Raw genomic sequence first — 20,821 nt, forward strand, 5'->3', positions numbered from 1 at the left:
CTATTTTGCTATAGAAAAAAGAAGACATGAAATCATAATTTCTCAGCTGATATAATGAAGCTCAAAATTAACGTTACTGTGTAAGGCGTATGCTTTTTTCTGTAAATTATTTTTTTTCCGCAAAAAGCAACAAAATGGCGTTGAACGAGACTGACGCCAGGAATTGGAGATGTATGATGTTCAAACCAATTGCATATTATGAAATACATTGCTTGCCAACAATAATGATAAAATGTTAATTATTAATTATATAGTTTTGTGTTACTCTGTGAATAGTTGTCGCTTGCGCTCACTATATCAACACATTGTCATCCAGCAGCAGCAGCAGCAATATGAAAAGTATATATGTATGATTGTGTGTCGTCAACATTCTGTTGAGCGTAAGACGAAATTTGATCGACAAAATAGCGGGAGGCAGTTTGATGAAAGCCATGACGCTATGCAAATTATAATAAATAAACAAAGAAAATCGGGTTTAGGAAACTAATGTTAATATTTTCAAGCGAAACGGAGGATTTTAAATGAAAAATTGATGCATTTTTCATATCTATTTTTTTTATTCCAAATTGATACAAATGCATATTGTTGGTTTCTGTTCATTAAGTGCTTTGCTAACTAAATCAAAATTTAAAGAAAACAAAATGCAGAAGCAAATAAACCTCTCACATGAAAATACCCACAATGAAATCGCGCCGCATGTCAGGTAATTTTACTTACCGCGAATGAGAAAGCGAACCGGAGAGAGAGAGAGAGGGAGAATGAAAAAAGAAAATGATTGAGGGGTAAACTCATAATTGATCATTTAGCAAATGATGATTTAAATGTAGTTTAGAACGTAGCACCGTGGTGTGCACACCAAGGTGTGTGCCCATAATTTGAATAATCATTCTATTTTTACATGCTGTTTCTATTTGTGTATATGAATCCACAAGGATTCATCTCAGTAACAGCGAAAATATGTTATATATGCGTCTATATAGACACATGATGGCTCAACATCATCATCATCATCACTCTTTTTTTTCTTTTATCTATTGTTAAGGTGGTATTTTACTTCTGTGCAAACAAATTCATTGCACATTGCCGTCGAAGACAATGCAAATCGAAATAAAACACACACACACACACACATACGCAGAAAGGCATTTCTCAAGCACACAATATACTGGAATTATGAACAAAAATACACATATCGTACCACGCATCACAATCGCATTCATATTCGCTCAGTGTGCTCTGTATGGCACTGAGAGTTCGCCGTGAAAGTACCATTAAGGGGCCAACAAGCTTCGTCGTATTTATTCGCTATCCTTTTGTATGTACACACGCTTAGAGCGCGCGCTTTACTTATAGAATTTTCCATATGCGATGTGAGAGATGCGCGTACGGGCAAAGTGCGTAAAGGAGAATGATTTTTTAGGATAAATAATACTATGTTTAATATGTCATGTGTTGAATGTTGGTATCGCTCTCTGCACGAAGCACACCATCATCCATGGCATGGATTGAATACGAAGACAATTGGTCAGATTCACCGCATCACAATCCATTTCTATCGCGCGCATATAAATACCGGAGCATCCTTTTTATTTTCGGTCAGAACGAAAATTCAATTCAATCTCAAACGTTCAATTGTTTGTTTGTTGTTGTTTTTTTCGAGAAGTAAAACTTTAAATTCAAAAATACATACAGAAATAACGAACATAGTGATCAATGTCTTGTAAAAAACTGTGTTACGAATAAATCAAAGAACAAAAACAACGACCGAATTATTGTCGTGCATTTTCATGGGAGTTAATATTTGAATAAATTCATTTTCTCGGTTTTTTCATCTTTTTGTTTGATTTTCTTTCTTCCGGTCAAACAGACTGATTTCTTTATTTCGAAATAAATAACAACGGTTTTTGCTTGATGGATTCGAAGAAATAGCGGCCAAAATAAGTGATTGTATTGTGGAAAAAAGTTTTTTTTTAAATATAAGAAAAAGGACATTTACTGAAGAAAATTATCCGCTCAGCGTAAGTATATCTAAAATTACAAAAAAATTGATAAATATTTATTTATTTCAATCAACACATTTGTTTCCTTGACGAATTTAAAAAATCAAATTTTTCTAGATTTCGATTTTCTTTCATTTTTTTTTACTTTCCATTCATTTTTTTCAATCACAAAATATTTTCCACCACGTCCCATTCGATCAAATTAGTATTGAAAACTTATTGCAGTTAATCCTTGCCGTCATACAAAAATCGTTCCTCTTCATTAGCCAATCGTTTATTGGTATTTAAAATGATGTCTATAAAATTCATCTTACAATTAAATTCTTAGAGAAAATTGTTTTGAAATTGCTTTCTAATTGTGTCCTGAATATCCAAATAATTTCACACCGAAGGAAATGGTTAATTTATTTTACCCCGAAAATGATCCAAAATAGTTAATATTTGCTATTGTAACATTTCACATTACAAAAAGTGGGCATGTAAATAGTTTATAAAATGTAATTAACATCATTCTCCTCGTAGATGCATTGTAATAAATCTTTTGAAGTGATCGAATGACTTGCTTGAGTTGCTTCAAGGGACAAATGTGTAAATTTATCGCATAACTTATAGTAAAATAGTACCAAATCAAATTTGGCTAACATTAAATTTGTAGTTAGGCGATAGAATCTCTGCACGTCAAATTTAAATCTTAAATGGCTTTTCGCAATCCATTTATATCCCACACACACACACACACACACACACACACACACACACACACACTAACGCCTTCTTAATTTAAGTTAAAACTCCACAAATTCTCGGAATCATGATATACTGTTGCTTTATAAACTATTTGGTATCGAAATTCCATGAATGCAATTTTCACTTCAAGGCGACAAAAATTAAGATGTAAACTTTGCTAGCGCATAACAGTGGCGGTCAAGTGAAAATAAATGACAATTCTTGAGACATAAATAAATAAAATCCATTACAATCGAACAGTTGTGCTGCAATTTATATTCGGCTCATGCTTTCGATACGGCCAAAATTTGCAATTAGAAAACGGTATGCACATGCACCGCGTACATGTTAAAAAGAAACGACAACGACCTACGACAAATTGAAAATAATGATCGTTAATGTCGTAAAGGTAATTGGTTATGGCCTTTGGTCAGCAACGTCAAAGGCAACGGCATGTTTACGGCACATTTCGCAGTACATTCATGTGGCTAAGTTTTGTTCAACCAGCAATAGACACATGAAATATTCAAACATTCATCTCTATTACTTACTTTATTTATTAATCAAATCTTGCACACATCTCACGATACAATGTTATTCAAGCGACGCATGAATTGGCACATAGTTTCGGTTTCACACTCATTCAGAAGTATGAGTGTGTTTCTTTGCCCTAGTCAGAAATGCAGACACATATTTTATTTGACCGTTTTCATTTTTGCCATTTGTCGTTTGTTTAATAAGAAAATTCAACACAAATGTTTGCTTATTCATGTTTGGTTAGATTTTTCGAAAATAGATTAATACTAAAAGTTACGGAATTCAAAATTTTTGATTCGGTTTCTTGATTAATAGGAACATTAGAATGGATGACGCAAAATTATTTCAAATCACTGACGAAATTCTATTCTTTCTACTACCCAACCCCATCTCCCCCTCTCCATCTCTGACATACTCAGTCATTCTCATTCACTACACCTTTCGTCCTGGTTTCTGCCATAATTTTCGGAAATAAAAACAAGTTAAATCAAATCTTGAGTTAAATGCCTAATTTTTCGACCGACATGATAAAACTGAACTTGCATATTTCAACATTTAACATTTTTATCGTGTCCATAAACATTCATATAATACGTGGGCCAGTATAAATAGCATACAAAATCTTCCGGTATGTATATTTCAATGTGGTTTGTCCTAAAAAACATTCTATCATCACAGGATGTTCCAATTTTTGAACGGAAGCATACAGTTTCTCCCATTATTACGTTATCGCCAGAAAAAAAGGGCATTTTTTTCGTGTAGGTTATTTCAACAAAATGAACAAGGTCAATGAAAAGAAGAAAAAAACACTTACGCTTAATCACAAAGATTATGTTTTTTTTTAATTTGATTTTATGCTTTAACTTTCAGTTTATATTGTGAGCATGAAAAATCATTTGCTTTTTCCATATTTCCAATAATATATATAACAATAAAAACTCTTTTCTGACTAAGAGCTCCATGTTTATTTTGGATACACTTTTGGTGGCTGATTAATCTTTGCAATTGCCTATTTCTCGGATTATACAAATGTTATATTAATAATTTTCAATAAACCAGAAGAAGAATACTAAGAATACCCATTTTTAACCGCAGGAACTATTTTACAATCATATGAAATTTGGTGGTTTACCTCGTTTATTTTCAACTGCTTTTCAGACCAAGTAGCAGGCAATCGGTTCAATCAATTTTAATTAATGCCCTCTCGCTTAGGAGTAGCTCAGCTCATCATTTCTCGTCCTCGGCCCTTGAGACCATCCTTCCTAAATTTTATTGCTCTGAAAAACAGTCTCTGTTTAATCGATCATTTCGCGTTGGATTCATTTTTGATTCCGATTCAAAAGAGGGTTTTAACCAAAACATGGACATTAATAATTAATTGAATTATCACAAATAAATAATACAATTCAATGGTTGGCAATAAACATGTAAATAAAGTTGTTGGGATTAATTTTGATTTTGAATTCCGTTTGTGTATGGACGTGAAACTGTTTTTGTTTAGTTTGGAATGTGTTTTCGGAACTTTTCAAAATTTGGGCAAAAATTTCTTGAGTTCGGTTAGCGGTTGTTTAGTATAAATTACATACAGAGACACATAAACAACTAGACCAAAACATAAAACCGCACCGATTCAAGTCAAATCGTTATCTATGTGTGGGTACGAACAACATTATTTTTGAATAATTAAATCAAATTCAGTGGAGTTCATGTGTGCATTCTATTTTATCAAATCATACACATTTGAATTTGACACGTGTAATACGGTTCGATGCATAATCCATCTTCACGACAATCATATGGCGACTTTCTCAGTTGAAAAGAAATGCGTAGCTCACTCATGGTCGTGCATGACGCTCTTTGGCTTTTGGTTCGCGTTTTAACTTCTTTCTATCGAAACAACAAAAATAATCTGAAATGATCACAGCGTTTTTTTTTATTAATTTCTGAGTGCATTTGTTGCATGTTCATTGAATTTGATAATTGTGTGACTCTTAAAGAAGTTCTTTGAACTGGATGCAAACAGTCGAGTGACTTCAAAATGGAGCGTGATCTACATAAAGCGGTTAACGTGCAACACACACACTTTCGGTAAATTCAAAGCGTGGGAAAAACACATTGAAGAACAAAAAAGCTTTTATTAGATGTGCGGAGAAAAAAACTCATTATTCCTACGTATATAAATATTTACAATGGAATTTCATTTATTATTTTATTTCAACGCATCACAACACCGTTACTCAATATCAAATATGTCCAGAACATCAACATTTGTTCGTTGTGTGTGTGTTTTTTCCTGTTGTTGCGGTTTTCTTTCACGTTTGAAAAAGTGCACAAAGCAATGTGAGTTTTAGAAAGAAAATTGAGCCAACGGGAATGAAATGGAAATTTCTTTCAAAAACATTTTATGCATATGTGAGCTTATGGCTAAACCGAGTCAGTTCTCGACATGCAATCTACATTCGGATGCAAAACACAAATACAAATACACATGATTGTTTTCGTTAAACTTTTTAATCAAAACTGTATGCGTACACAAAAACAACAAACACATAATAAATTACACTACAGACACACACTCACTTTGTGTGGATATGGAATACCATATAAGCAGATGATAACAGGTAAATCATGAAAAACAGCATGGTTCCCGTTCTTAAGAAGAATTCTCCAGCGGGGGAAAGGGAGAAGTTGTATTGAGTTCAACAAAATTCAATAAGACTTCCACTGAATAAATGAAACAATATCAACCCACAAATATTTGTAATTTAAAAATATATATTACACGCCTTATTTTATCAGAGGAATTGAATGATAATTGGAACATTGATAGTTTTTCATGAGAAAGATTTTCATATATTGAATCTTAGTCGCCCACATCAATATAATTGGTGGATTTGCATTATTTTTAGTCATTATTTATAATGTAAACACTTAAAGACGAAATATTGATGTAGTCTGATTGTGTACAATTAGTTTCAAGCCTGTACATTTCATTTTAAAGTTGTAGACTTAATCTGATTTTTTTTTTGGTAATTTTCACCCTTTATTTGAGGACATGGTCTACTATTGTTAGTACACATCTGAAAAAGCTGTTGACTATTTCTGGCTGTACGCATAATGTAGTAACACCTATTCAAAACTTTTTTTTTTTCAAATTTAAAACATTTTCACGCTCAGCAGAATAATCACATCCGAAATTTACTGGAAATATTTTCTTTGTACGGTTCAAAAAAAGGAGAACTTTTGTACACATATTATCAGCTATTTGTTTTAAAAAATGTCATGGTGAAATTATGAAAACACAGCCAATTCTCATAAATTATGCCCGCATCAAAATCGGCTGGATGATATTCTTCCCGATTGTCATTAAAAATGTCTTCATGAAAATTTGCCATTCATATATCCTAGGAGAGTTAAAAATTCCGTTCTAAATAGAAATTAATTGCGATAGTGTCATTGGTCGGTCCTCAAGCCTTGGTATTCGTTTTAATTAAATCGATGTGGATATGAAAATGACTTTTAAAACAACTTATAGTTTTAGAAGAAGAAAAACAAAGATTGCCACAAAGATAAGGGCTTAAAACTTGAACACAACGCTTTTATATACATAATATGAAATTTCGGAAACATGATAATCGGCAGATGTAATGAGTGGTTTTGAGTAAATTGAGCACAAAGCCAGTTCATAGCAAAAATTATATTTTAAGGATTAGAATAATTCCGCATGTTTGTCCACACACGCGAAAAAGCATAGTCAAGACCGTGGCCACAATGGAACGAACAATGGGAATATTGTACACTTTCTTCGTTTATTATCAAGCGTTATTGGTTTCTTTTTTTGTATTTTAGTTGGAAGGAAGCAGTAAAATGTCAGAGAATCACTTTTCATGTTCAACTTGTTGCGCATTTCACATTTTTATCCCATTTCCACGTCACACTAGTTGAAAATTTATTGGTCTGCTGCAACAAGTTAGCTTTTTTCACATCTCACTGACAAGCCATGACAACAAAAAAAAGAAAAGAAGTCGTCGTTTTATTCATGGTCATGATAATCCGTGGTGTTAGCATAGTTCTTGAATGGGTTTAAGTATTGTGGCTTTTGTGTTTGCAGCATTGTGTCTTTTGACTCAATTTTTGAGGCTTATTTATTGAACAATTCAAATTGAAATTTAACACATAACATAGTGTGTGCGAATAAATGTCGAAAACCAATCAAATTGTTGTTATTAATCTTTAACATTGAAAGTACAACTAATTTATCGAGTTCAGTTCTGTCGCCTACATGTTCCATGTTTTTCACTAGCTTTCTCTCTCACTCTTCTCTTGTGCTACTTTAAAAAAACACGTGCGACATTTAAGCGGCTTTTCACAATATAGCTTGCGTTGTTGATTATGTCGTCGTAATTAGATGACAAGTCGATGTTTAAGAAGTTGAAAAGTGAAAGTTAAAGAAAAACCGTATTATGTTTTTCTGAACAAAAAGCCATACGTTGTAAGCAAGAACGGTGACTCTTGTTTGCTTGTTTGACTTCGTTTTGTTTTGGACAGAATGTCCCTTGTAAGTAAAATGCCATTTTTGATTTGAAAATCAGCTACCATTGAGTCCATAGCTTCTAACCAGGGGTCCGGGGGGTCTGATTACCCGAGAATAGATCTGGAAATTACCTAGGGGGGAGACACGGGGCTTAGTATTGCTAATTTTTCTTAGTTTTTTTTAGTAAATTGCATATAACGTGTACATTGACATGAGCTAATAAGTCCTAATTTTTCTTAGTTTTTTTAGTTTTCCAGTTTGTGTCTGCCCCCTAGAAATTACCCCTTTACAATTTTGAAAAATGTTCAAATTACTCCCCTTCTTGGACCGTCAGAAGCTATGGATAAGTCTAGAGTTTACCGTCTACATACAGACATGACATAGACTTATATGCGCCTAACAGATTCATTCTAAAAATCTAGTAATTACAACATGATTATCGTTGCACTGTTGCTGTGTTTTACTTATGTCCCGCTTCCGTTCACTACTCAACATTCAAACGACTTCGTTCTTTGAAATTCGACTTGCATTATAGTATCAATTAAATTCAAAGTCAAACACTAAAAACGTAAGAATAACCGTGTTTGTTGGAATAGGCAAAAAAATAGCTTTGGTCGTGCTATGGTTTATTGTGCACACATACATTGAATAGCCATCGGCGAAAAGCGTTGTAGTGCGTTGAGCTTGTATACGAATATCGTCTGAATGGGGGCAAAGATTACAGGATGTTTAACTTGTGAACTTTTCGAAGTATATTAGTGCTCGCACTTGAAATGACGGCCGTCTTTATTTGTCTTTTAGTCCGCATCCATTGAAATTTTCTCGTTTATATACGCCATCCATCATCGTTGGTGTATCTGCGTATTATAAATTTGCTTGCGGACACACAATCAACATTTTTTCATATATTGTACAAATTAATTGGGCTTATCGATGTGTTTTGCGCAAATCTAAATTTAGAATTACATTGTTTGATTTCATTTTATGCAATTATTTTCGGTTTCTTTAATTCATTCGTTATGTCTGTCGTAACTCACAGTATGAATTTCCAAAAAAATAACACATTTTCTTTTTTTCACTCAATCGATTTGATTATTTCTTCTCATAGGATTTTGTGGCAAAACCACCAAAAGCGCAACAAACGACCAAAACAATGGGTTACAAAAATATAACAATAATTGAGTTAGTGCTGTTGAACGCAGCGTTGCTGTTGGGTGGTGCATTTGCAGTTATTGAAACGCAAGAGCAGTTACCAACAAATGAGAATCAACCGTTGTTAAATAATTTGGGTTCAGTGTCATCGGCGGTGGCGGCAAAACTGAGCGAATCAGCGGTACCAGGTGGTAAAAGTTCGCGTTACATTATTCGATTTGCGCGTACGCCAAGTTCAATGATTCGATTTTCTCGATCGCCATCATCTCAAATACGTTTCGGTCGATCGTCGCAGCCATTCGTACGATTTGGCCGAAGTGGTATAGCTGATAGCGATGTGTATGGAAATCGACCAAACAATCGATACACTGAGAAATTTATTCGATTCGCTCGAAGTGGTGCCGATGATTTCTATTCGCCCGATGAACATATACAAGTGGAACCTCGCAGCGGTGGCGATAGTGGATTCATTCGATTTGGACGAAGTCAAAATTTTGTCGCACCATCACCGTCCAAAGCAGATGCATTGCGTGAAATAAATTGGCGAAACTTTTTAAGACTCGGTCGTAATACAAATGCTAATATTCGATTTGCTGGCAAACGTGATGGCAGTAGCACAACCAATTTTCATACGGTTCCGTTAATGTTACTGGAAAAATTTGCACATGATCAAAAATCGGTACACAATTCAAATCCAGACACAGCGCAAGACGAACGAAATTTTGTGGTAAACGATGATGAACAATCTATTGATGGAATCGATTCAAATGCCGAACAATTTCAATCGGTATACAGTAATGGCAACGAATTAGAACAAAATTGATAGAAATGAAAATGTTTTAAATGCGTAAATTAGGGCATAAAAAAGAGTTCTTGAATTTTATTAAATTTTTTTTTTTTTTTTTTTTTGAAAAAATGCTCAGAGAATTTAATTGCTTTGACTGCATTCATATGTCCATGGTTGTTTTGGTCGCCATCTGTTTGACACATTCCAGATTTTCGAATGAAATGTTCATTTTGTTTTAAGTTTCTGATTGTCTTTCTTGTAAAGCAAATGTATTATGTCTAAAATCAAATTACGACCAAAGTTAAAATTTAATTTAAGATTTAAAGAATAAAAAAAATTCACACCAAAAAAAAAGAACAGAAAAATATTAACACATTTTTAAATCTAGGATGTACACATACACACACAAAAAAACACTCCGTCATGGCACCAGTCCATTCATTGAACGAATTATAATGTTTCATAAAAAAACAGGAATCAGTTAGATGATATGGTCTTTGAAAACGAACAAAAAACCCAAATTGAAAAGCAATTGAATGTCGTAGGTATTATTGAATTTGGCTGGTTTCAATAATCCATGCGATTTTCAACCCATCCAACCGCGTGCTTCGTCATACTGATTTCAATTCAATCGAGCTTTGCCATATTATCACACACATCAAAGTTTATGAAACAACTACAAAACAAACAAACAAATATTTAACTAAAGCTGTTATTTTGAAACATGATTTTCAGTAATAAATCGTCCATTGATGGCGGAAATCTTGACTGAAAACTCATTCACCGAGTCATTTATATATTATAAAAGAAAAATTATAAAATATATTTAAAAAAAACTGCGCGAAATGTCATAGAAACAAACATACTGAATTAACTGTGTTTGTGGAGAGAAAGAAACCACTTAATTACAACATTCGATTACTTCAATTATTATTGTTGATATACATATTTTCATCGATTACACATTCAAAATAACAACATCCAGGAAGGAATTGTAGACAAATTCCAACGAAGTACCCATCAACAGACTATGATACACATGAATCACTATGTAATCAAAAATCAACCAAAAAAAATATTGTACTAATTATATATATAAAAAATATACAATAAAAGAGATTTAACAATTCTGATATAAAATTTGAAAGAAAATTCCACTTGGTTCTTTTTTTTGCTACAAATTTGGACGTGATTGATGAGGTGTGAGTACTTAAATATTTGAAACATGTTTTTCTTTTGAATAAATCAATGAATTTCTATGAGGAATTTAACACGAAATCTATTGTTTTTAGAGTGACAAAACATTTATAGAGAATTGATTAAAATGTGGCAGCTGTGTACATTTGAATATTTACTTCTTACTAAAAGTATTTGGCGAATGAGTCAATTCATTCTATTTTTACATAAAAAGTGAATTCCATTCGACCAAAACAATTGACAGAAATATTACACAGCTGTTCATTTGTATACAAAATATTTAATAGAGAGAGAAATATAATCACCCGATAATAATACTACTACTGACGCCGCCGATTATGCAGTAAATATGCTTTTTATTTGATTAAAACCGGATGCTGATTTGCAAGGTGCAAAAAAGTAATACATCGAAACACTTGTTGTTTTATCTCCAAATAGGAATGAACTTTGTCAGCGATAAATAACCAGAGCTTTCCTCCTTTATTTTTTTTTAGTCCACAAGTGGTGAATTCCACTTGAAATAATTTGAAGTAGTTGGTTTAAAACAAAACACAAAAAAATGTGAAAATCACTGGAGAATATGTGTAAATTTGTTTTATTTGAATATTAAATCTATTTTATTCGCCGCATAGAAAATAAAAATAGAAAGAAAAAAATGCTTGGGCGTAATAGAGCTCTGCTCAAACTAAAATGTAGTATAATTATAATATCTGAGAGAGGATCCTGCACTTTAAATACACATATTAATCGACACAAATGCTTGACATTCTTTTTTTTAGATATAGGTGTCACAATGCACCAAATGTAAATATCGCGAATAAAATATGTACCAGTGATGCAAATGTAATGAGAGTGATAAATATTCGCTATATCACATCATATATAAATCATGCATAATCGCTTTGATAATCAATCGTTTTGCTCATTCCGGCGTTGTGTGTGAGTTTTGTTTTTGTTTCATTCCGACGTATTTCTTCGCGTGCTACATTTTTATTTTCTTGTAAACACAGTTGTCGATAGACAGCTATCATTTGCTTAAATTGTCATGATGATCGTAGAGTGTTTTTTTATATTTGCACCGGTTTTGAAAAGCTTTACTTAAAGCAAACACCACAAAATTTGATCAGTCGCAAAAAAGCAGTCAAACCATCCACATTCATTCTATCTGAAGCAATCAACAGATAAACATCCAACGACGATCAAGCCGTTGTCACCGCATACAACAAGCTCATCGATTAACTGAAAAATTGCCAACCGAACAGAACGAAGTTTACGCAAAAATAAGAGAAAAATAAGAAGAAGAAGAGAGAAATATATAAGATCAGGTACGATATAAGTAGTGTTTGCATGCGGAAAATGCTATTTCTGCACTGAAACTATCTGACATCGATTGTGCATGAAAAAACGTCGAAAGAAAATCACATTTTATTAATAGAATTGGCATTTTGTGTGAATTTATGATCGAATCGAGTGCACTGGTCATATTTCGTTGAGTATAAATCAAGTTCAAGAGGCTCATATTGAAATAAGCGATTCAATGTCATTTTCGATTAGCTTTTGTTTATCGTATGAATAACAATGAACTCAACCACTTTGAAGGATTTTTTCTCTCTCGAAAGATATTTAGCACAGTTGTTTATGTGAAATATTCTGCAGACTAGACTGTTTAATTTGGATCACAAAGATGCTTCATAAAAGTGTCGAACGGTTGATAATTGACATAATTGAAGCAATAAATTCATTTTCAAAGAATGAAAGCGATGAATGAATGAAAGAGAATAATCAGAAAAAGAAGTAAAGCTTATGAAATAATCAAAATTTCATTATATTATTTGAAAACAAAAATATAAAAAAAAAACATCTCATGAAGTAGTATAAACAATATTAATATTGGTGACAATATTTGATTTGTGATTAACACGAAATGTCTGCGTGAAATCGTAATGCACATCGTTGTACGTACAGAATCTGCTGTTAACGATGACACTGAAAAATTTCGCGCTTTCCACTCATATTTGCATAATAGAGCATTGAACGAACATTGCGGGTGACAAACAAAAAATTTCGCACAAAACATAAATAAAAACTCTTTTGTCAATACAAAACCACTCAAATGAACGGTCCCATCCGGTCCATTGACTATTCAACGCCGAAATGTGAGCAGAGCGTAAATTCATACTTCAAACACACAAAGAATTTCACAAGAACCCATAACACATAGTAAACTTTAGTGCCTTTCAAGTTTAAGATTGCTGTAGTTTTCCTGAGTCCATAAAAATAATTTATCGCATCGTAATCGACAAGAAAACGGATTCAAAAAACAAAAGAAATTCAAGTAAAGCACATATTAATTTTTATTTGTTAGCAACAAAGTTTGAAAATATTCATAAAAAGAGCTTGTATAGAAAGAAAAAATAGCGAGCATTTCAGATACAATTGATTCATTCAAAAAGTTCATAAAAAGATGATAAACGATTACAAATTAAAGTGCAATGAATCTCGCTTTTTCCCTATGTAGTTGTTTCTTTGAATAACACCATTTGCGAACGATGTTTAATTATTTTATTTTATAATTGCTCTTAGTGTACGTGAATACCGATACCGTTTAACCATCACATGATTTAAAGATTAAAATTACAAAATAAATACTATCTACCTTAACGAATATCAGTTCAAAATGAAGTGTAATGAAAATAAATCTTCAACTTGACTAATTGATTAGATTGAAATCAATATAATGTTCTCGATATCCATTGCTATCATTTGGACAGCACTTCACTCAAGTATGGAATTCTTTTACTAGCACCTCGTATTACGTAAAATTGATATTCAACACTTGTTTATGCGGTAGACATTTTTTTAGGCCAAATAACATTGACTGATTATTTACAATCGATGGAGGTGGAGAACGCTTCGATTGTGCTAATTTAATTTACAAGAATGAAAATTATTATAGACTTTATCCATTAAATCATGTCCATTTTGCGTGCTTCTTCTGTTGGTTACAAACTTAATAAGCGGAAATATTAATTTGTAAACATTGTATTTTGTATGGTTTTTTTTTCAGTAATTCGTAATTTTATGGTCTGTTTGATATAATGTTAGGTTTTTTTCCGGATTTTAGAAGATAACATTTTAAAGAAGGTATCAATAAAATATTAAAAAGAGAAACAAAAACCTTTTTAAACCGGTTATATCCAGTTGCGTACGATGATAGATGAAATGTATGTGTTTAATAGACGCACTTTGACGGTTACAAATGGCATTCTCACCGTGATATAGATAAATGATTACTCTTGTAAATACACACACACATTTATATCGGCATATTTATATTTGCGAAAACATTTTTGACTCTGAAATCGTTTTGATGTACTTATTCGTCGTTAGCTTTGATATTTAAGCTTTATCAATTGAGCATGGCGAGGACTTCAAATTCAATTTTTTTAAAATTTGTATTGCAGAGCATCGAGGCATACCGCGCATTCACTCATATGCATACAAGATCGAATTTAATAGCGAATCAACAAGGTAGACATGATAAATGCAGCATACAATAATAGTAGTTTCATCGATGATGATGGTAAAAGGTTTGTAAACACAAAAAAATGCGTGCCCAGCACTTTTAATGACTTTTTGTTTGTTTTTTTGTTTAAATGTTGAACATTTAGCAATGGAAAAGAATCGTATGAAAAACATAGATCGATAGAGTTATCGACAAAATCAGCAAATAGCTTCCAATCAACCGGCGACTATGAACCGTATGACCATCGAAAAGTGGAAATTCCGCTAACGTAATATTTTTTCTACATTTTATGTGCTTTATTTTGTGTTAGCATTTATTTTAAAAAAAGATTTGTTTTCTTTTAAATACGCGCAGAAATTTTGATACAATCATACATTTGTTCAAAATGTCTCTGGGAACAGGTATAACATTTGAATTCGATGAAATGAAACAGACAATATATTGAACTAACTGGTCAGTTGAGCTGACAGTACGTTAGCCAGCTAAATGGACCAAAACAATGGAAGTTATTGTTATAATAAACAATCACTTCTATTAAAACAAGAAAAGTGATTCATCATTAAAACAATAACGTCTATTGTTTTAGCCCATTTAGCTGGCTAACTTACTGTCAGCTCAACTGACCAGTTATTTCAATATATTGTCTGAAATGAAATGCAGGAATAATTAAATAAATGAACATTTTTGCAGGTATTTTTGCAATGCCGAACGCATTCAAAAGTTCCGGTTACATAGTTGGATTCATTGGCACAATTATACTTGGCACCATTGCCACTTCTTGCGTGCACACGCTTGTAAACTTAGAATACTTCTTATGCAAATTGAAAAAAGTACGTACGTGTTATTTTGTTCTTGATGCAGTTTGTGTTACATTTCAACAACATTTGAATCGTGTTTTATAGGTGCCAAGCATGAATTATCCAAACACAGCTGAAGCGGCTCTATTGGCTGGTCCCGAACCTTTTCATAAATATGCAAAAACTATGGTGTATGTGTGTGCACAGTGCATTTATTTGCATTGCAAATATTTATAGTTTTTGTTTTCTGATTCATTGACCATTTTATTCCGCAGACACGTGATCAATGCATTTTTGTTATTGTATCAGATTGGAAGCTCATGCATTTATGTTGTTTTCATGACAACAAACATCCAAGCTGTACTGGCATCATTTGGATATAACATTCATATAAGACTACTAGCGGTCATAATTCTAGTGCCGTTGATTCTATTAAATTGGGTGAGTTTAATTGAATGACACACAAATCAAATGCATTCCATTCGAATGAAATCATCTTCATATATTTACATTTTTGCTACGGTAAATTCTTTTAATATTCAGTTCCTTTGTTTCAGATTCGAAAATTAAAATATTTAACACCGTTATCAACTATTGGTAATTTCATAACGATTGGATCTTTTTTGGTAATTTTCTACTATATTTTCCGGGAGCCATTCACACTCGAGGGTAAAAAACCGTATGCGACTGTATCCGAATTTCCCATGTTTTTCTGTACAGTTCTTTTCGCACTGGAGGCCATTGGTGTTGTAAGCAACATACATTTATTATCAAAAATTAAGATTTTTTCGAAAAAATGTCATTTATTTGTATTTTCTTTTTAAAATATTTGCTTATAGATTATGCCATTAGAGAATGAAATGCGGACGCCAAAAGATTTTCGTGGATCGACCGGAATTTTGAATCGTGCCATGTTTTTAATTGTCGCCCTCTATATTGGACTTGGTTTGACTGGCTACCTCCGATATGGGGATGAAATTAAACCAACAATTACCATAAATTTACCACAAACAGATACGTATGTATTGAATGTGTTGAAAGGAAAATTTGATACTCAATTATTGATTTTGTTAATTTTAGATTGGCTTTACTTGCGAAAGCATTAATTGCGGTCAGTGTGTTTGCAACTCATGCTCTGTCATGCTATGTAGCCATCGATATTGCTTGGTCGGAGTACATTTTGAAACGAATTGAAAAGAGCAATCGAAAACTACTGTGGGAATATGCGTTGCGAACTGGAATTGTTTTTATTACATGTAAGCTAACCTTTTATTACAAAAACCTTCCGGATTTACTTGAAAAAATGCGAACGATTTCAATTGAAAATCTTTAAATTCAATTGCAGTTGTGATGGCAGTAGCAATTCCAGATTTGGATCTTTTTATTTCACTAATTGGTGCATTATCACTAGCAACATTGGGCATTTTGTTTCCACCATTTTTAGAGACTGTCGCCAAATGGAATCGAGTTTCGGGCTTTACAAAAGCACTTATGATTTCCAAAAATCTTTTATTTGGAGTAATTGGATTGGCCGGCTTTTTCATCGGCTCATCAATTAGCATGAAGGATATAATTAACAGATATTTAGAAGAATCATAGAATATATTATCGTACTATAAGAATGCCTATGTTTGTTTGTGTCTCTGTGCGTGTGTTTGTGTATGTGTCATACTTTTAGAGTTGTACGAATATCCGATAAATTATTTTAATCGATAGAATACTATTCAATGCAAGTTACCATTTATAATCCGATAAATTCGGGCAATAACAAAAAATATGTTAAAACCGTCTAGAAAATTAAAACAAATCGATAATAAACTCATTCGTAATAAAAGTGACAAGTATTAGTGTAACATTTATTTCGTTCGATTTAAGAGATTGCTATTGTGCAAAGATTAGTGCACTATCTAAGCGCACAGTACTACTTTGATTTCTGTTGATAGCAATGAACGATACTTCAATACCTACTTCAGTGCATTTAATGCAATTACAAGATGCCGGCGAATGAGAGGGAGAGAATGAAGACAATGCGAAATTAAAACCGTTCATTCAAAAGCGGAATTTTATCTATGTGCAAACAGTCGATACAATATCGGTTTAGTTGCTGATAACATCAATATTTATAAAGTTTATCATGAAAAATCAACAAAATAGTAAAATGTGTCATTTTATTTTAAGACTCAAACACGTGAACATTTATTTCGGTACTTTCCTTCATCATCAATCATCTTTTACATTTGTTTAATGAATGGAATACTTATAATTTTAAGAAAATATGGCTTTTTTTTACAACGAAGTTCATTGATTGAAAGACAAAATTATCATTCATTTAGCCAGAAATATGTTTACATTTTAAGTATTTAACAACGGAATCATAAAATAATAATGCCACTTTATTATAAGAATGACGAGCGAAATAATTAAAATTGAAATAAAAGATTTTGTTCAATTGGTTTTTTCTTTCGTAAGAATTTAAACGACCTTCTTTTGGTTGACTTTGGAAAATAACCAAACAATTTCTTTTCACCTTCGCAAGTATTCAAACGGATTTCATTGAAACGAAAAAGAGAAGACATATTGAGTGGATTTTTTTTTCAAGTGTCAAGAGAGTAATATTTCTTTTCACAAAGAAAAACAAATAAATTTTCTGCATTTGTACATCAGAAAAAGCTTTAATCTAGCGTATTATTGGTGCAAGTGTTTACACTTGTATCGGGATGGATTTATGATTTGGGTTTTGGCGAATTCCAATTTTCTTGGAAAAATTCTTATGTGAGGTGTTTTTTACAGAAACAAATCTTCATTTTTTATTGTTGGAAAATAATACTACTAATCAAATCCATTTATTACAAATGGTTGAAGATAAAGGATGAAAAAAAATTTTTATAAAAAAAACTCCATCATATCATTTCACGAGCGGAAAATGTCATTTGAGTCATTAAACTTTCGAACAATTGTAGACAAATTAAAACAAAAAATTAAAGAGAAAAACACAAAATGCTTAAGAACCATATCAAACACTTGTTCCAATTGATTGAAACCTTCAATCAATCTAATCTCAGTGGTAATGAAGCGTACAGGCATACGTGTACACTGGTCAAACCTGCTATTAAACTCAAAACACATCGTTAATATATTGAAAAAAAAAAAAAAAAAAACATATGGCATTTTATCTGTAAAATCTTGACGTAATGTGTGACGAAGTGTGTAATCATTTTGCAATGAACTTTTTTTCGTCGATTTGATTTTTCAATCAGTTGTAGCACGATACCATTATGGTAAAAACGTGTAAATTATTTCTTTTTCACAAATTTTTGCGATAATAAAACCATTTGACTGAGTGTCGGATGAATAAAGCGATTTTTTTCTGGGGTAATTGATGTAATTACATACACACTAGCAATAAAAAAATAATTGTTGACACCGTTGAAAAGGTGTGTAGGATGTATGGATAAATTAGAAGAACATATAGACCATTCATTCACAAAAATATAACGTGATGTGCTCAACGTGATTTAATTTTAGATTTTTCCCAGGTTTCATTGAAAAACCATTTTAAATTTCCTTTTTTTTATTTATTTTCAACAGAATTGTGATATATCTGAAAACGAACATTTATCGAAAAAATTAGATAATAATTTTAATTAAATATGAAAATGAGTTCACGAGGACACAATAATCTCATCTTTATAGATGATTCAGGAAAATGGTAAAAATTATACTTTTACTCAACACCGAGACCTTTAACTGAAACGTATCTTTTTACATTGGTTTAGCGTTAATAAAACCGACTCACTTGTAAGCATAGATCTCACTGGAAAGCGCAAAAAAGAAGAGGATTATGATCCATATTTACATCGGACAGTGGAACATCCACTATCGTAAGTAAAGGTTACTGCATTTTAGTAAAATTCGATATAAAAATGATTCATCGTTTGATTTTTGTTTTGTACAGAGACACAGAAACTCTCATACATTTGCTGAAAAGTTCATTGGGCACCGGTATTTTAGGTAAAACATAAACAAATAACAAAAATGATCATTTGCTTGTGTATGTTATCCAAAGTGCAAAGCAGTACTGGGTTCAATTAAAAAAATCAATTCAGTACGAGTGATGGAATATTATAAGCAGCACAAATAGAAAGTCAAAAGACACAAGTATGAACAGATTTTTTATTTCTGGAATAGCATAGAACTGAACGGAATTGAAGCTAGTACTGATTTTCCCCTTTGTGTAACCGAGGGCAGACGATAAAATTGCCAAATATTACTAATTCAAAAACAAAAATTATTATTAAATTAATTTCAGCAATGCCACAAGCGATCTCTCATGCTGGATGGCTGTTGGGCTCAATTGGCACGGTGGTGATTGGATTGATATGTGTTTATTCAATGCAAATCTTATTGAAATCACACTATGAACTGTGCAAACGGCGAAAAATGCCAAGCATGGGTAGGACTTTATTTTAGTATATTGTCACGTTGATCTTCTAATTCTAACTATACTTTATTAGACTATCCAAATATTTGCAAATATGCATTCCTCGAAGGACCACAATGGCTTCATAAATACTCGTCATGTATTGTGTAATAATTTTAATTGAACATCATGAATTATTGCTTGAACTTATATTGGTCTTTTATCCTTTTCCACATAACAGTCACATAACAAACGGATTTCTTTGGACATACCAAATTGGCTCCTGTTGTATTTACTTTGTATTTATAGCGAAAAATATAGAATCAATTGTCAATTACTTTACGGAAACGAGCTACCATGTTCGAATGTACATGTTGATGATTTTATTGCCAATCATTCTTCTCAATTGGGTGAGTCATTTGGCTATCACTGATTATAAGTTGCAAAATTTTATAAATTGTACTATTTATTCATATTTTTGTGTTATAATAGGTTAGAAATTTAAAATACCTTGCCCCATTTTCAACAATCGCCAACATTTTTACAGTTATATCATTCGGAATAATTTTCTACTTCATTTTCCGCGAGCCAATTATTTTGGAAGGTCGAGAAGCGGTCGGTTCATTAAGCAATATTCCACTTTTCATTGGTACAGTTCTTTTTTCACTGGAATCAGTCGGCGTTGTAAGTTATACACTTTTGAACATTTCTGACTAGGCTTGTTAGATTTTGTTCCTCACTGAGACTTTTTTTGTCCATAATTTGATATTTTTGTGGATATTCATTTTAAATTATGGACCTCATACGCTATTTTCAAATTTTTGCTTTACAATAGCCAAAGTAAAACTATATTTTGAATATGATATGTATCTGCATCCATAATTTGGGCTATGTACTCAAAATGATCAATACCCCTAATCATCTGTACAAGATAAGTACTTTCCTGTCAGCCAGTGATGGTTTCTCGTTAGCCAGCATTGTCTTAGCCTTGGTTTACACCAACAACTGGTGTATACCAATCGTCAGCCAGCTATCTGTGTGACAACTCAGTGTATATATGAACCGCTTAGAATAAAAGTAGATAATGGTAGAAAGTTAAAAAAAATCTCAATCATAAAGTGTTATGAAAATAATACTCAATCAAG

General features: G+C 32.3%; 3 protein-coding genes across 3 annotated transcripts; all 3 read left to right on the forward strand.

The window, feature by feature from the left end:
- Window positions 1-1,613: 1,613 nt before the first annotated feature.
- Window positions 1,614-9,827, forward strand: LOC116345228 (FMRFamide-related peptides). Its single transcript, XM_031774432.1, has 2 exons — window positions 1,614-2,018; window positions 8,906-9,827. Exon 2 carries the CDS (start codon window positions 8,951-8,953, stop codon window positions 9,770-9,772), a length of 822 nt encoding a protein of 273 aa, XP_031630292.1. The 5' UTR covers window positions 1,614-2,018; window positions 8,906-8,950; the 3' UTR covers window positions 9,773-9,827.
- Window positions 9,828-11,960: 2,133 nt separating this feature from the next.
- On the forward strand, window positions 11,961-17,097 carry LOC116345147 (proton-coupled amino acid transporter-like protein CG1139). Its single transcript, XM_031774260.1, has 11 exons — window positions 11,961-12,258; window positions 14,398-14,523; window positions 14,605-14,727; window positions 14,814-14,860; window positions 15,150-15,289; window positions 15,362-15,447; window positions 15,532-15,697; window positions 15,814-16,005; window positions 16,096-16,274; window positions 16,337-16,512; window positions 16,602-17,097. The coding sequence occupies exons 2-11, from the start codon at window positions 14,471-14,473 to the stop codon at window positions 16,853-16,855; spliced, it is 1,416 nt and encodes a 471-aa protein (XP_031630120.1). The 5' UTR covers window positions 11,961-12,258; window positions 14,398-14,470; the 3' UTR covers window positions 16,856-17,097.
- Window positions 17,098-18,521: 1,424 nt separating this feature from the next.
- LOC116345065 (proton-coupled amino acid transporter-like protein CG1139) lies at window positions 18,522-20,393 on the forward strand. Its single transcript, XM_031774112.1, has 8 exons — window positions 18,522-18,628; window positions 18,845-18,965; window positions 19,033-19,137; window positions 19,212-19,267; window positions 19,566-19,709; window positions 19,771-19,843; window positions 19,918-20,086; window positions 20,169-20,393. The coding sequence occupies exons 2-8, from the start codon at window positions 18,907-18,909 to the stop codon at window positions 20,391-20,393; spliced, it is 831 nt and encodes a 276-aa protein (XP_031629972.1). The 5' UTR covers window positions 18,522-18,628; window positions 18,845-18,906.
- Window positions 20,394-20,821: the final 428 nt, after the last annotated feature.

The sequence above is a fragment of the Contarinia nasturtii genome, unplaced genomic scaffold (assembly GCF_009176525.2).
Source record: "Contarinia nasturtii isolate CC-2019 unplaced genomic scaffold, AAFC_CNas_1.1 Cnas_scaffold_1240, whole genome shotgun sequence".
NCBI classification, from domain to species: Eukaryota; Metazoa; Arthropoda; class Insecta; order Diptera; family Cecidomyiidae; genus Contarinia; species Contarinia nasturtii.